We start from the raw sequence: 16,437 nt of genomic DNA, 5'->3' as shown, positions 1-16,437 counted from the left end.
AATTAATTAATTTATTTGAGACACAGTCTTGCTCTGTCGCCCTGGCTAGAGTACAGGGGTGTGATCATAGCTCACTGCAACCTAGAACTCCTGAGCTCAAGCGATCCTCCTGCCTCAGCCTCCAGAGTACAAGGATGACAGGTGTTGAGCCACCATGCCTGGCTTTAATAGACTGTTAACAAAACAGAAAGAACTGGTATAGGCCAGGCGCGGTGGCTCACGCCTGTAATCCTAGCACTCTGGGAGTCCGAAGCGGGCTGATCGTTTGAGCTCAGGAGTTCGAGACCTACCTGAGCAAGAGCGAGATCCCGTCTCTACTAAAAATAGAAAGAAATTATCTGGGCCGGGCGCGGTGGCTCACGCCTGTAATCCTAGCACTCTGGGAGGCCGAGGCGGGTGGATCACTTGAGGTCAGGAGTTCGAGACCAGCCTGAGCAAGAGCGAGACCCCGTCTCTACTAAAAATAGAAAGAAATTATCTGGCAACTAAAAAATATATATAAAAAAAAAAATTAGCCGGGCATGGTGGCACATGCCTGTAGCCCCAGCTACTCGGGAGGCTGAGGCAGTAGGATTGCTTAAGCCCAGGAGTTTGAGGTTGCTGTGAGCTAGGCTGAGGCCACCGCACTCACTCTAGCCAGGGCAACAAAGCGACACTCTGTCTCAAAAAAAAAAAAAAAAAAGAAATTATCTGGCCAATTAAAAATATATAGAAAAAATGAGCCAGGCATGGTGGTGCATGCCTGTAGTCCCAGCTACTCGGGAGGCTGAGGCAGGAGGATCGCTTAAGCCCAGGAGTTTGAGGTTGCTGTGAGCTAGGCTGACGCCAGGGCGCTCACTCTAGCCTGGGCAACAAAGTGAGACTCTGTCTCAAAAAAAAAAAAAAGAACTGGTTATTATACTAATCCACTGATTCATCTCACACTATTTAAAATATATTGTGTATTTTGGTTTAAAAAGTTATTAATGTTTTACTCATTTGTATTTGAGAACTTGACAGCTCTGATTAGGCCATAAAAAACCAGTGTTGTTAATTTATCATTTTGGAATTTAGAGGATGTATAGCAGAGGGTGCCTTCCATGTAGGCTTCGAGTGCACTTTTCATGTTCCTTCACTGGTGCATGGTGTGTATGCTCTGATTTAAGAATTGTTGGTAGAGAGCTTGTGGTAGATTCTGTATGAAAGAGCGTTTTTAATGTTAGACAATTATTTAGAACAGTGGCTTAGGAATTAAAAAGTGGGCTGAAAAAGAGAGAGGGTATTATATATTAATATTTAGTTGAAATAAACATATGATATTGAGGAAACAATATCCTCTAAGGCAGGGGTGTCCAAATGAAATATTAAAACACATCAAAATGATAAGATTCTGTAAGCAATATTTTAAAATAAACTTTTTTTAAAAAAAACAGAAGAGAGCCGGGGGCGGTGGCTCACGCCTGTAGTCCTAGCCCTCTGGGAGGCTGAGGCGGGTGGATCACTTGAGGTCAGGAGTTTGAGACCAGCCTGAGCGAGACCCCATCTCTACTAAAAATAGAAATAAAAACTATCTGGACAACTAAAAATATATATAGAAAAAATTAGCCGGACATGGTGGCGCATGCCTGTAGTCCCAGCTACTCGGGAGGCTGAGGCAGGAGGATCGCCTGAGCCCAGGAGTTTGAGGTTGCTGTGAGCTAGGCTGACGCCACGGCACTCACTCTAGCCCGGGCAACAGAGCGACACTCTGTCTCAAAAAAAAAAAAAACCAAAAAACGGAAGAGTTAACGTGGACATAGCTGACTTGCCGAGTGTTATTAAGTGGCTGGTGAAGATATTATTCATTCATACTAGTTTTGCTTTAAGCCTTTTTGTTTTGTTTTGTTTTGTTTTAAATAGTACAAAATATTCATATGCACTTTTAATATATGCTGGTTGATATTTGTCAGAGAATTGGAAATACCTGATTTTGCAATGAAAGATAATAAGGAAAATGCTGAATTTTGCTGGAATTAACCAAGAGTGGTGCAGTGCCCACTGGGAGGTCTTCTTAAATTCAACTAAATGTTCAGGCTCATAAGATGACCACAGGTCACATATAGTCCCTCTGTTTATTCAGAAGGATATAGGACAGGAACCTGGTTTGCTAGGAGGGCAGCATCAGGTCTTTGTCTTCAGTCAGTGTTCCTGTAGTGGTCACGCAGGTGCAAGGAGATGAGATCCACCTTGGATAGGTGCAGGGGTTTCCCTGGCTTGATAGTCTAATGCCCCACAGAAACCAAAACCTCTCGTAACAATTCTATAGGCATAGCTTTCCGATGCCACAAAGGACATGCAGTTACAAGTGTCACTGCACTCAGGGAAGGCCAAAAAACATGGCATTTCCATTTATAGTTCGCAGATAGTTATCCTAGTTCAGATGCAATTGACCAATCTGGTCATTTTTACTGTAAGCCGTGTTGTCTAAGTAACATCGTTGATGCTCTGACATTTGTCAGGTAACCTGGGGAACAGAGCTACAGTTTAACCTGAGATTAGATTCCCCAGCCTTAGGGGAAAGGGTTTTGTTAACCTCTACCCACAGGCACAAAGTAAAATCCTTGCACTTAAAGAGAGTTACACTCTACTTGTGCAGACAGTATATACGCCTTAAGTCCCACAGAAGAATTGTACGACCCAAAACCTGGTCTTGGACGTTATAGCTGCAGTCCATGATCCTTGACTGGATCCTGGATTAGGGGGAAGAAAGAAAACACTCTAAAGGACATCTTTGGGAACAACTGGGGAATTCACTTAGGTATAACAATGGTATCTTTTCTGTGGAAGTAAGTGTGGGATTTAGGTCTCTTTGAAATTTAAACAAATTGGAAAATGGCCAGCAAGTTGGTATGATTGATAAATAGAACCTTTGCTCTATTGGTCCTCTGGAAGCTCAGAAGAAACCAGAATTACTTGAGCCATTTGTAGCTGGAAATCATACTTAAGTGGCATTTAACTATGTCTTATTTTAATTGTAACAGCCTAAGCTGTAGGAGAGGCTGCTTTGCTTGTCCACAGTGCTTTAGCCTGAAGGACACTGATGTTTTCTGACTACAGTAGTTTGGTGTGAAGCCAGTGGACACTAGTCACAAGCTTCTTCAGGGTTTGCAGGGCAGGCCCCGCTCCCCTTGTTGTCTGTCCTTGGTGCCTGCTCTGGGTTTCGGGGACCTCTTCCCTGTCTCATCCTTTACCATTTCTCCAACTGAGCCTTGCTTTGCAGAGGTGGGTTCAAATCTCTCATTTACTGTTGGGAACTACTTCTAGTTTTCTTTATCTTTCTAAGTCTTTTATTTCCTTTTCTGTTTCTTCACTATCACTTTAATGGATCTGTGGTGGGAAACAAAAAAAAAAGGCCTGCGATCAATCTGCCATCTGGAGCCAGATGTGTCTTCAAAGTGTGGCAGGAAATCCTTAAACGATGATCCCTTGCACTCTCTGAGCAGTGCTCTGTGTCTTCCATTTGTGTTCTGTGTTCTTTGCTCCTTCTTAATATTCTCTTAGAAAAAAAGAGTTCTGCTACTAAGTATTTGAAAATCTCTTCTATGTGAGGAGACGTCCTGGTCTTAATGTTTGAAGGTAAAGTCTGTATGTAATAAGAGGGTTCTTAATGTCAGAAGATCATTTGGGAACAATGGTTTAGGAATTGAAAAGTGGGTTGGAAAAGACAGAGGGTAGTATGTTTGAGGGGTGGGAGAGAAAATTGGAGAAAGGAGAGCCAGGTGGTTGGAGTTTTGATTCTCATTTTTAAAAAAATGTCCTAAGAAATTAAATTATTGCCTATGAAATTACTTTTTCCTTCCTAGGATAATAGCTAAGGTTCTGGAGGACAACAAGCTGCCTGGTGCAATTTGTTCCTTGACTTGTGGTGGAGCCGATATCGGGTAGGTTAATAGGCTAAGAACATCCTTCTGTTGAATGACTCAGGTTGAACAACTAGAATCATCTTTACTAGAAGAACAAAACAGCTAAGGAAATGAGGATGGTTCTCTGGAATCATCATGATTATGGACCTAGTTGGGCTCTTTAGTAATGCATAACCTCTGTTGGAGGACGAGTAAGAATTGTCTTTCTAATTGCCCAGAGCTGCTGTTCATAGGTGTTTATGTCCTGAAATAACAAACTGCTTTAACGGTGGGCAGTCTGTGACTTCCTGATACTTGATTTATAAAAGTGTTTACTTACAAAGCAAAGCTATACAATTACAGTCTGGGGTCTTACTCCCCCGTGAAAAGTACCCTGTTGCCTGAGTTCTTCAGCTGACCGAAAACGAGAACCCTGGAAACACGGCCTCTTTTATTTATTTATTTATTTTTAAACTGTCATGTAATTCACATACCATAAAATCCTCCTTTTAAAGTGTACAATTGAGTGGTTTTTAGACTACAGTGTGTGCCACCATCACCACTATCTTATCCCAGAACATTTTGATCAGCTCAGATAGAAACCCCATACCCATTAGCAATCCCTTGCTATTCCCCTCTGTCCCCAGCCCCCGGCAACCACTAATGTACTTTGTGTTTCCATGGATTTGCTTATTTGGGATATTTTGTGTAAATGGAATCGTGTAATATGTGGCCTATAATATCACAGCCTCTTTAAGTTGGAACTGACTATAATTGCTCTGAACCGTGATGAAAGCTGAGGTGGTTTTTATCAGCCTAGACTTTGATTAGGGAGGTTTCCTAGGAGTCGAGTCTTGTAACCTGTACGTACCGCTGTGGCTAAAGTGTCAGCCTACTTCCGACACTTTCAACATACTATTGTACCTACTGAGCAGTTTCAAAAAGGAGCGATAAGTTATTATTTTTTTCATATAGATGAGAAAGTAGTAGAAAATACAATTCCCAAATATGCAGTACATAGTGAAGTATTACGTAAATGTCATTTAAAACATGAGTATTGTATCCTTTGACCTACTCTATTCTTGCTCTCAGGCATCCAGTCCTTTGTGTTGGCCTCGGAATAGCTCAGCTAATTAGAGTGGCGTATACAGGAGTGCTGGAAGCAGCAGCCGCTTTGAGCGTCAGTGCTCATGTTTGCTGGGCTGAGCCTGGGGAGAGCTCCCTAGGTCACTGAATCAAGCTGTCCCTGCTCTGGACTGATGCTGCCCTGCTTGGCTCACACTGAACCGTTTGAAGCACTGAACAAAGAGGTTCAAATCAATAGTGTCTGATCTACATTCCTTAGAAGCCACTGGAACTCCTAGCATAGCCTTTATAAGTCAGCTTCCGTGAGGAATATTTTAGGATGTTTCCCTGTAGTCTTTTAAGTTTTTAATTCTTAAAGGAACTACACAGTGGGTTGAGAGTGTGCAAAACATCTGGAATGCTCAGCAAGGAAATGCTGAGATTCTATCATCCAGTCACCCACTCAGTAGAAGGACTGTCTTCCCCAACTAGCAGCTTCCTCCGGGTGATGTCTGTTTCCGGAGTACTCACAGAGCAGGTCAGCCCGCTCTGCGGGATGGCTCTACTTGTGAAAAATTTCTTTCTTTTTCATGAAGACCTTCCCTTGCCCCCGGAGATATACTTCCTTGTCCTTTTGCCTTCCGAGGGTGCACATCAGTGTTTTCCCGCTGGGTTCCGTTAGGTGTTGCCATTGCTGGGTTTCTCTGCGTGGGTGACCATGTCTGTTCCCTTGCAGCACAGCAATGGCCAAGGATGAGCGAGTGAACCTGCTGTCCTTCACCGGGAGCACTCAGGTGGGAAAACAGGTGGCCCTTATGGTGCAGGAGAGGTTTGGTAAGTACTGGCTTCTAGTGAGGGTTTTAATTCCCTCAGAAGTATGGATGTGAAATCTAAAAGCTGAGTGTTTTTTTTTCTTTGACCTTTCCGTGGAGATAGTGGCCATGTTTATTTGAATGTTCAAGTAAAAGAGAAGGGTGCAGTTAATAGTAGTTGAATGTTAGGGAAGTCCCAAATTTCAATAACATAATTTGGAAAAGAATATCATGTTATCTCTAAATAATGATCGTAGAATGATATATAGTTATTTATCAAATTCTACTAGACCTGTGTGGCCAATTAAAAAAAGGAAAATCATTATTTAAACAAGACCAGTGAATACAGGAGCTAGAGTGGAAGGCTTAAGTCTGCTCTTCTCGTGTTTACATTTCACCTGTGTATGGTTGAAAAGGGTTGTAAGGACAGAGCTTTGTATACTGTACTGTGCTTTACAGCGGACTTTTAAGTTTTTCAAGGATAGCATTGACCATCAATTTTTGGCTACTATGCTGAATTTAGACTGTAACACCAGCATAAGATGAGACTTGACTAGTTAGTCTGCCAGGCATTTTACTATGTAGGCATTGCTTTTGAAAAGCAAGTTTATGGAAAACTATTAGAAATGAAATTCAGAAAACAATTCCATTTATAGTAGCATCACAAAGAATAAAATACTTAGGGATAAATTAAACAAAAGAAGTAAGTTTTTCACACAAAGCGCTACCAAGCATCATGAAAAGAAATTAAAGATGACCTGACTGGCCGGGCGTGGTGGCTCACGTCTGTAATCCTAGCACTCTGGGAGGCCGAGGCGGGCGGATCGTTTGAGCTCAGGAGTTCAAGATCAGCCTGAGCAAGAGCGAGACCCCGTCTCTACTAAACATAGAAAGAAATTATACAGACAGCTAAAAATATATATAGAAAAATTAGCCGGGCATGGTGGCGCATGCCTGTGGTCCCAGCTACTGGGGAGGCTGAGGCAGGAGGATTGCCTGAGCCCAGGAGTCTGAGGTTGCTGTGAGCAAGGCTGACGCCACAGCACTCTAGCCCGGGCAACAGAGTAAGACTCTGTCTCAAAAAAAAAAAAAAAGATGACCTGACTAAATGGAAAAACATCCCATTTTCATTTCTTGGAAGATTTAATATTAAGAAATCCATAATGTCCAAGTAATCTACAGATTCAGTGCAATCCGCATCAACTGCCTGTTTTGCAACAACTGGCAAATTGATCCTAAAATCCATATGGTTCATGCAAAGGGCATGCAAATGGCCAGAACAATCTTGAAAAAGAAGTGCAAATTGGAGGACTCTAACTTCCCAATTTTAAAATTTATTGCAAAACTACGGTAATCAGGACTGTGTGGTACCAGCATAGGACAGACATAAAGGTCAATGGAATAAAACTGAGAGTCCAGAAATAAACCCTTAAGTTTATGGTCAACTTATTTTTGACAAGGATGCCAAGACATCTCAGTGAGGAAAGAACAGTCTTTTTATCAAGTGATACTGACATGACTAGATACTCATACGCATAAGTGTGAAACTAGACTCCTATTGCATCCTATACACAGACTTAGCTCAAAATGTATGAGAGACCTAAATGTAAGAGCTAAAACTATAAAACTCTTAGAAGAAATTATAGGAATAAGTCTTTGTGACCTTGGGTTAGGCAATGGTTTCTTAGATATGACACCTAAAGCACAGGCAACAATAGCAACAACAAAGTATATAAATTAGATTTCATCAAAATTAAGGACATTTGTGCTTCAAAGGACACCAGGAAAAAAGTACAGAGGACAACCTATAGAATGGCAGAAAATATCTGTAAATTACATGCCTGATAAGGAACTTATTTCTGGAATATATGAAGAACTCTTAAAAGTTAACAATATATTGGCTGGGTGTGGCAGCTCACGCCTGTAATCCTAGCACTCAGGGAGGCAGAGGCTGGAGGATTGCTTGAGGTCAGGAGTTTGAGACCAGCCTCAGCAAGAGTAAGACCCTGTCTCCACTAAAAATAGAAAGAAATTAGCCGGGCAACTAAAATAGAAAAAATTAGCCGGGCATGGTACCACATGCCTGTAGTCTAGCTACGTAGAAGGCTGAGGCAGGAGGATCACTTGAGCCCAGGAGTTTGAGGTTGCTGTGAGCTAGGCTGACGCCATGGCACTCTAGCCTGGCAACACAGTGAGACTCTGTCTCCAAAAAAAAATAATTCAACAATATAAAAGATAAATAACCCAATTAAAAATGGACACTGGACTGGGTGCGGTGATTCACACCTGTAATCCCAGTACTTTGGGTGGCTGGGTGGGAGGATCGTTTGAATCCAGGAGTTTGAGCCTGAGTAACATAATGAGACCCCCATCTCTACAAATATATAAAAAATTAGCTGGTCATGGTGGCATGTGCCCGTAGTCCCAGCTACACAGGAGGATTGCTTAAGCCCAGGAATTTGAAGCTGCAGTGAGCTATGATGTTGCCACTGTATTATAGCTAGCCTCAACCTCTTCTCCAAAAACAAACAAAAAAAAGAACAAAGGGCAATGGATTTGAATAGAAATCTCAAATGGCCAATTAGCACAGGAAAAGATGCTCAACATCATTAGTTCTACTCCTCCGGCTAGCAGATTTTATTTCATCTTCTCATCCTTCTCCTCTTCTCCTTCTTCCTGAAAGCAGTAGTTTGTTCTGCTTAAGTAGTACCATTAGAAGTAGTATAATTTTTTGAATGTATCTGCCTGTCTTAAGTTATAGATGCTTTTCTTATAGGGGATTCATGGTTAGTAGTGGGGTTAGAGAGCAACTGATAGAGAGTTGGAAGGATGTGGAAAGTATAGGTCCTTCCTTTTCTGCCAAATATTACCTGTAGCCAGACAGGAGAAGCTGATAGCAGGCATGGAAGCTTCTAGTTCCTTCTTTTTCTTCTTAGTACCTAGCATAGTGCTATGCTATAGCGAGCAAGCTGTCGTTAAATCAACTATTACAACAGAAACTAGAGCTGGTGTAGCACTTGCTGGATTTGGGTAATAACAGCCACATCCTTCATAATTAATACCCACTTGATGCTTAACTGTTTCAGAGTGGTGGAAATGAGAACATATTCTCTTACACGTCTGTCACGTACACACGTCTGGTATCACAAATAAAAGTTCTTACATAGAAGCTGGTTTTAAAGTGTACTTAAATTTATGTTCAAAAGATCAGTAGTAAACATGTCTCAAAAATTGAGGCAAACCTCATGTCTTTATGCTGGAAGAGCAAGGTAAGAATGGCATTCATAGCCTGCTGTATAACTTTTCTGGAATGCAGGTTGGCAATGTAAATCAGGAGCCCTTATATACATACCCTCTGGCCCTGACCTAAGTAGATAATCAACAATGAATATGTTCAACACTGTAGTTATGAATGTATTAACACAAGTAACTAAATAGAATTTGGTGTGCTATCATGATGGAATACTGTGGAGTGGTGTTTTTAAATTTTAAACAGCACTTAATAACGTAATGGAGAATGTATAAGACATTAATCAGAAAATAAAGTAAAATTAATTAGATAATATAATCTCAATCAAATATTAATACACAGGGAAAAGATTGGAAGACACTATACCAAATTGTAAGGAGGGATTTTGTGGTGGCCTTATGGGCCATGCTTTGTTTTTCATTTATATTGTTGGTGGGTAAACACAACATAAAAATTGCCATCTTAACCATTATTTTTAAGTACACAGTTTGGTAGTGTAAAGTACATTCACGTGGTTGTATACCTGATCTCTAGAACCTTTTCATTTTACAAAACTAAAACTTTATATCCATTAAACACTAATTCTTCCTCCCCCCTCTCCCCAGCCCTTGGCAACTACCTTCTATTTCTATTATTTTGATCACTTTAGATAACCTCATTTAATAAGTGGAATCTTATAATATTTGTCCTTTTGTAACTAGTGTATTTTACTTAGCATAACGTCCTTAAGGTTTATCCATGTTGTAGCATGTGACAGGGTTTTCTTTTTAAAGACTGTGTAATATTCCCTTTGTACATACCACATTTTCTTTTTTTTTTTTTTTTTTTTGAGACAGAGTCTCACTTTGTTGCCCGGGCTAGAGTGAGTGCCGTGGCATCAGCCTAGCTCACAGCAACCTCAAACTCCTGGGCTCAAGTGATCCTTCTGCCTCGGCCTCCTGAGTAGGGACTACAGGCGTGCGCCACCATGCCCGGCTAATTTTTTTTGTATATATATTTTTAGTTGGCCAGATAATTTCTTTCTATTTTTAGTAGAGACGGGGTCTCACTCTTGCTCAGGCTGGTCTCGAACTCCTGACCTCGAGCGATCCACCCGCCTCGGCCTCCCAGAGCTAGGATTATAGGCGTGAGCCACCGCGCCCGGCCACCACATTTTCTTTATCCATCCATCTGTTGATGGACACTTGGGTTGCTTCCACCTTTTGGCTGCTGTGAATATGCTGCCATGAATATGGGTGTATAAGTGTTAGAGTTCCTGCTTTTAATACTTTTTCCCAATACATTCCAGAGGTGGAATTGCTAGATCATATGGTAATTCCAAGTTTAATTTGTTGGGGGGATCACCATATCATTTTCCACAGTGGCTGTGGCTGCCCCATTTTACACTAACTTTTTTTTCTTATATAATTTCTTAAAGTTATAAGGCTAACATGGAGTCCCTATATACCCTTTAATCAGATTCACCAGTTGCTTACATTTGCTTTATCATTTCTCCCTCTCCAGCAACATACATGTGCATGAGCACACACACACATCGTGGGTGCATGTAGTTGTTGAACTGTTGGGAGTAAGTTGAAGACACCGTGTCCCCTCACCACTGAATATTTCACTGTATTTCCCAAGAGCATGGGCAGTCTCTCATATAATCATGGTTATGATTATCAAAATCAAGATATTGGACATTGATACAGTAGTCATGCTACTTTATAAATCAAAAAATCAATCAAAAAACAATTGGGATAGGCTATAATTTGAGGCCTATCCTAATGATAGCAGGTGCAGTAAATACTAAAATAGTCATTAATTTGTGTTTATGATTTTTTTAAAAGGGAGAAGCTTGTTAGAACTTGGAGGAAACAATGCCATTATTGGTAAGGCTACCATTTTTTTTTTTTGTTTTCTGTTGACAATATCCTCAATAGCCATCCTGAATACATAGAACTTGTTTATGAACTCATCCCTTCTATGTTGTATGTGCCTGGGACCTAATTCCCATGTTTAGAAATTTTTCTTGTGAGACAGAACAGAAGCTTGGTTTGAAGGCAGGAATGACTAGGAATAAAAGGTACTCATGTTTGGGAAATGTTACCTGGGGCCTAGAATCTGTGAGTGAGACTTCCATTGTGGTGTGGCATTATTTCTTGTTTTTCCTTCTCTTTTCTGAAAACTGGTCATGTGTTTCTCTAGAATAGCTAAGTAACTCTTATGTGACTTGATCATTCCTTTAGACTTCAAAAACATTATTCTGTCTTTGGTGGATTATTGAATGCTTTTATATTGGGAGGGCACACTTCTTTAAGGCTTTTTTTTTTTTTTTTTTTTTAATCACTTACCTGTAGGTTTAGAGGTTGCAGGCTGGGTGCAGTGGCTCATGCCTGTAATCCTAGCACTCTGGGAGGCTGAGGAGGGAGGATTGCTCAAGGTCAGGAGTTCGAGACCAGCCTGAGCAAGAATGAGACCCCGTCTCTACTAAAAATAGAAAGAAATTATATGGACAGCTAAAAATATATATAGAAAAAATTAGCCGGGCATGGTGGCGCATGCCTGTAGTCCCAGCTACTTGGGAGGCTGAGGCAGGAAGATCGCTTGAGCCCAGGAGTTTGAGGTTGCTGTGAGCCAGGCTGACGCCACGGCACTCTAGCAGGACAACAGAGTGAGACTCTGTCTCAAAAAAAGAGATTGCTTAATTCTCTTTTTTAGTTGTTTGAATTTGTAACAAAAGGAAATAGTCTACCAGCCTAACTTCTGAATAATGTAATGAAAATCAGTAGGTTAAGATTTAACAGAAGCATGGCTTTTGTGATAAAAAGCGAAGCTCGCTGATTTCTATATTACCATCTCATCATCATCATGATCATATTTAAATGCCTAGATATTTATACCAGAGGTATAAAAAGTATATGGTGAAAGGTTGATTCCAGATTAACTTGTAATCAGAAGAGAGACTTCATTAAAACATGTGGTTAGCATTTAGTGAGCACTGGTGTCTGCTAGGTACCGTGCTCGGCTGTCTTGTGTGCATTATTTCACTTAATGCCCACAACAATCTTCTGAAGGAGATGCCATTATTAATCTTATTGAAGGTTACTCTGAGACTTAAAATGATTGTGTATCTGAAGTGACAGGCTAGCAAGTGACAAATGCTGACCTTTGTATCAGCAACCTGGCATCAGAGCACAGATCTTTCCTTAACTCCTTGCTACTGTCTGTGAGTACCGCAGGCATCATTACCCCATGTTACAGATGAGGAACCCGAGGCTTAAAAGGTTAAAATAGTACAACTCAAAAAGTGGTGGAGATGGGTAAACACTCTGGTTCGTTTGCACCAACTACCCTCTTAACCATCATGCTAGTCTGAGAATGCTTGGCAAGGGCAACATGGACGTTAGGGAACTGTGACTGTAAGTTTCTGGAAGGCATAAGAAGGGAGGAATTAGAAATAATGTAAATGGAAAGATCAACTTTGTAAAGATTATGCTAATTTTTCCTTCTGAGAGCAGAGGTCCAGGGAGGAATAGATAAAAGTAGAGAGGAATTTGGAAGTGATTTTACACTGAGGAAGTGCCAAAAGGCCTGGATGTAAGTGCTTTGAGATTTTTCCCATGAGGTAAAGGGTGAGGTCATCTGGTGCGGAGTAGAGAGCGGAGGTGTTTCAGGGATTGGGAAAAGCTTCTGTAGGGTGGCAACAGGGAATCTGCTGACGCAAGCGGGTGCTCAGATGCTGCTCGCGAGGCCACGGTCAGAGGGGTATGTCGTCCTCTCTGGTGATCTATGGGCCCCGAGAAGCTGACATCAGAATAGGCCGTGGGATGAGACCGCAGGCAAACTCAGAGGAGTCTCAGTCAGTATCAGAACTGAAAGATGGACGATGGAGAGGTCAGAGGACTGAGAGCCTCAATTTACCTCTGTGCTTGGGTAAAGCTCATTGCTTTATTGTCATATAATCTTCCCTCGAAGAGAAGCATGCCTCTCCCCCGACACGCATGTGTCTCTGTCTCTGCCATGTTAATATGCTTACTTTACAACAATAGTTTTCATATGCTCTTAATGTACTTATTTTATTTTTTCTTTTATTGATATATAATATTTTACATATTTATAGGTACATGTGTTGCACTTTTTAAAGGCATTGTTTTATACCAGTTATTAAGTTCCTTGTCTGCTTACTTTGCTACACTGACGGGCATGTTTGTGCTTCTCTAAGCTTTTGAGGATGCGGACCTGAGCTTAGTAGTTCCATCAGCTCTCTTTGCTGCCGTGGGGACAGCCGGCCAGAGGTGTACCACTGCGAGGCGACTGGTGAGCTTGTCTGCATGGCTGCATGAGATTGTCCTGCTCTTTAAACATCACTTTTTAAACAAATTCTGCTATTAGGGAGGTGTCTTAGAAGAATTGCTAGAACGATGCCTGCCCTAGATGTGGCTTGCAGATACGTGGTCTTACTATTCTCCCTTCTGCGCTTATGGCAGATGTTGTTAATCTACCAGTGATCTGCCTTTTTTCCTACCCCAAGCTAACAGGGATCTCACTGCCAATTGATTGGAGATGAGACCTGTTTTCAGTGCTGCTCTTAGAACCATATGGACAAAGTCCAGTGTCACTTACAGAATAAAACAAGGTAAAAGTTTGAAAAATTCTTTTTTTTTTTTTTTTTTTTTTGAGACAGAGTCTCACTTTGTTACCCGGGCTAGAGTGAGTGCCGTGGCATCAGCCTAGCTCACAGCAACCTCAAACTCCCGGGCTTAAGCGATCCTACTGCCTCAGCCTCCCGAGTAGCTGGGACTACAGGCATGAGCCACCATGCCCGGCTAATTTTTTTGTATATATATTTTTAGTTGGCCAGATAATTTCTTTCTATTTTTAGTAGAGACGAGGTCTCACTCTTGCTCAGGCTGGTCTCGAACTCCTGACCTCGAGCGATCCACCCGCCTCGGCCTCCCAGAGCTAGGATTACAGGCGTGAGCCACCGCGCCCGGCCAAGTTTGAAAAATTCTAAAACATTTAGCTGAAAGGTAGCCTTGCTCTTTTATAAAAACATTTTAAGTAGTAACACATTTTAAAGATTTAAATTTTTGGCCTCAAGTCTTAAAGTGACATGATTTATTGAAAAAGCAAATGACTCTGGGTGTGTGTGTGTTCTTTCTATATAAAAATATAGTCTGCATACGTATATATAGGAAAGATTAATATTAAGTGTATATAAGGAGATGTAGTTTAGCTTCAATGTGGGGTTTGGGAATTTTAATCTCTAATATTGAACAGGATTTCAGTTTAATATGAAGTACAACCTTGATTTTCATGACTCTTAATGGTACAGAAAACTGTTTTGGTTAGGTATACCTGCCACTTTTTATTGTTGAATTTTCCTTTTGTAATTCAAAAAAGTTGAATTACAGAGCACTTGGCTTTGGGTTTCTGCCTCATTCACAATGAGTATGTGCAAATTCTTTATAAGATTAACATAATCTAAATTAATTAGAATAAGATAAAAGATGTATGAAAATTCAGTCTTTACCTTTCTCACACTTTTCACATTTATTTTTTCCTGTGTTTTGCAACAAATGAAAATCTTTCCTATATTTTTGCATTACTCAGCTGAAGTCCTCAAAAAATCTGATACAATATTCATAAAGTATTTATAATTTATTTTGTTTACCATAAACATTAAATTACATTAGACATTACATTAAAGCAAAGGAAGAAGCATCCAAATGATTATACCCTTAATCACATGTTAAAATATGAAATGATATGAAAGCCAAACATTTCTCTATTCAGCCAACTTTTATTTTTCCTTTTTGTCTTGGGGCAAATATACATAGCCATGCTTTGTATTTAATGTTAGATATTAATGAATACTATTAATCATTGCCCAAGCTGATTGCCATAGGGACAATTAGTGGAATATATTAAAAAAAAAATCCAGTACTATGGACCTCTCCATGACTGTTCTCATAATGTCAATTCATTTGTCACTTGGAGGATGGATGTCAGCCCAGAGAATGGATGGTTTGGCGAATTCACCTCTGCCACTAAGGACGTAGCACAGACCTCACACTTACCCGGAGAGTGCAGAGAGTGCAAAGGTCGCCCTTGTCTGATTGAGAGCCTCACTCTGGAGGCCCATGTGGCCTGAGGCTAAGTGCATGTAGTTTCCCACAGTGGCTGTTACTGTTGTGCTCTGTGTTTGGACTGGTACTTGAGGCTAATTAAGATGTCAAATGCTCTAAAATAAAAACAGGAATAATGGATTTGTGACACTTAGCCAAATAGATCTTACAGAAACTTCATGAAGACATGGCTTATGGTTTTATTCTAATGTCTTTCTAGAGGAAATTATCTTCTTGTATTAATAGTTAATATTAAAATTAGAAAGAATATAATTAAAAATATGCTTCTATTTGCTTATGTTTTCAGAGATTATATTTCAATAACTATTCAGAACTATTAATCAGTACTATTAAGAAAATTATTCATTGGTTTAAAATTTGTACATTTATTTTATTATTCCTTTGCATGTTTCTTTTTTCACTTAGTTTTTACATGAAAGCATCCATGATGAGGTTGTAAATAGACTTAAAAAGGCCTATGCACAGATTCGCATTGGGAACCCATGGGACTGTGAGTATCTGGTTCTGTTTTCAAAGATATTCCTTTTTGACAGGCGGTGTTAAAAGTGTTTCTGATCTTCTGAGTTTTGGAGGCTTTTTCCTTTTGCTGAGAGGCACATGAAACGAGTATTAGGCTTTGGGATGACGTGTCGGCTCCTAGGCTAGGACTGCGGGTGCTTCTTGTTGGCTGGGGGGGCAGAGCGGGAGATGTTCAGGTGGGATGAGATTTGGTGAGCTTTTCCCCTTTCACTACTGTTACCCTCATCCAAGCCACCACCCACCCTCTCTTGGAAGGTTACCCTTCCTGCATCCACTACTGCCTTCCACAGTAGCCAGAGTGATTTTAAAAATGCGATCAGATAATTCACTCTCCTGCTTCAGACACTCCAGTGACTTCCTGTGCTTTTAGACTAAAACCTAGATTCTCTCGATTCCCTCTTCAGCAGGCTCCCAATCCTTCGTGGTCTGAGGTCTGCCTCCTGCCCTGCCTGGCTTCTGAGCAACCCCTCCTGTGTGCATTTACCTCTAGCTTCCTGAGCTCCACCCTCTCCAGCCTTCTCTCAGTGCTGCAGGCATGCAGACTCTGTCCTGCTGCTGGAAATGTTCTTCACCCAGCTCTTCCTGTGGCTGGCTCTGCTAATATGCCACTTCCTCACAGAGCCCTGCCTATATCTTACTCTTCCTCTGTCCCTGGGTCACTATCAATGCTCTAATTTCCAGCAGTCATAACACAGGGCAGCGTCAGTCTCCCCTTGAATTGCACGCCAGTACTGAGACTGTGACGCTCTTAGAGAATGGTCACGCTGTAATGAATCAACTGATCCCATATTTTGAATGTA

At 40.9% G+C, this 16,437-nt stretch overlaps 1 protein-coding gene across 1 annotated transcript in view; it reads left to right on the top strand.

Moving 5' to 3' along the window:
• Positions 1–16,437, top strand: part of ALDH7A1 (aldehyde dehydrogenase 7 family member A1) — a 43,037-nt gene that overhangs the window by 17,852 nt on the left and 8,748 nt on the right. The window contains exons 8-12 of the mRNA XM_045566009.1: positions 3,822–3,899; positions 5,662–5,759; positions 10,817–10,858; positions 13,192–13,286; positions 15,524–15,608. Of these exons, the coding sequence (XP_045421965.1) occupies positions 3,822–3,899; positions 5,662–5,759; positions 10,817–10,858; positions 13,192–13,286; positions 15,524–15,608 (398 nt within the window). The remainder of the gene's footprint in view (positions 1–3,821; positions 3,900–5,661; positions 5,760–10,816; positions 10,859–13,191; positions 13,287–15,523; positions 15,609–16,437) is intronic.

This window comes from Lemur catta, chromosome 12 (genome assembly GCF_020740605.2).
Source record: "Lemur catta isolate mLemCat1 chromosome 12, mLemCat1.pri, whole genome shotgun sequence".
NCBI lineage: Eukaryota > Metazoa > Chordata > Mammalia > Primates > Lemuridae > Lemur > Lemur catta.
The sequence above is the reverse complement of the archived record's forward strand: the minus strand, read 5'-3'. Positions and strand labels throughout refer to the sequence as shown.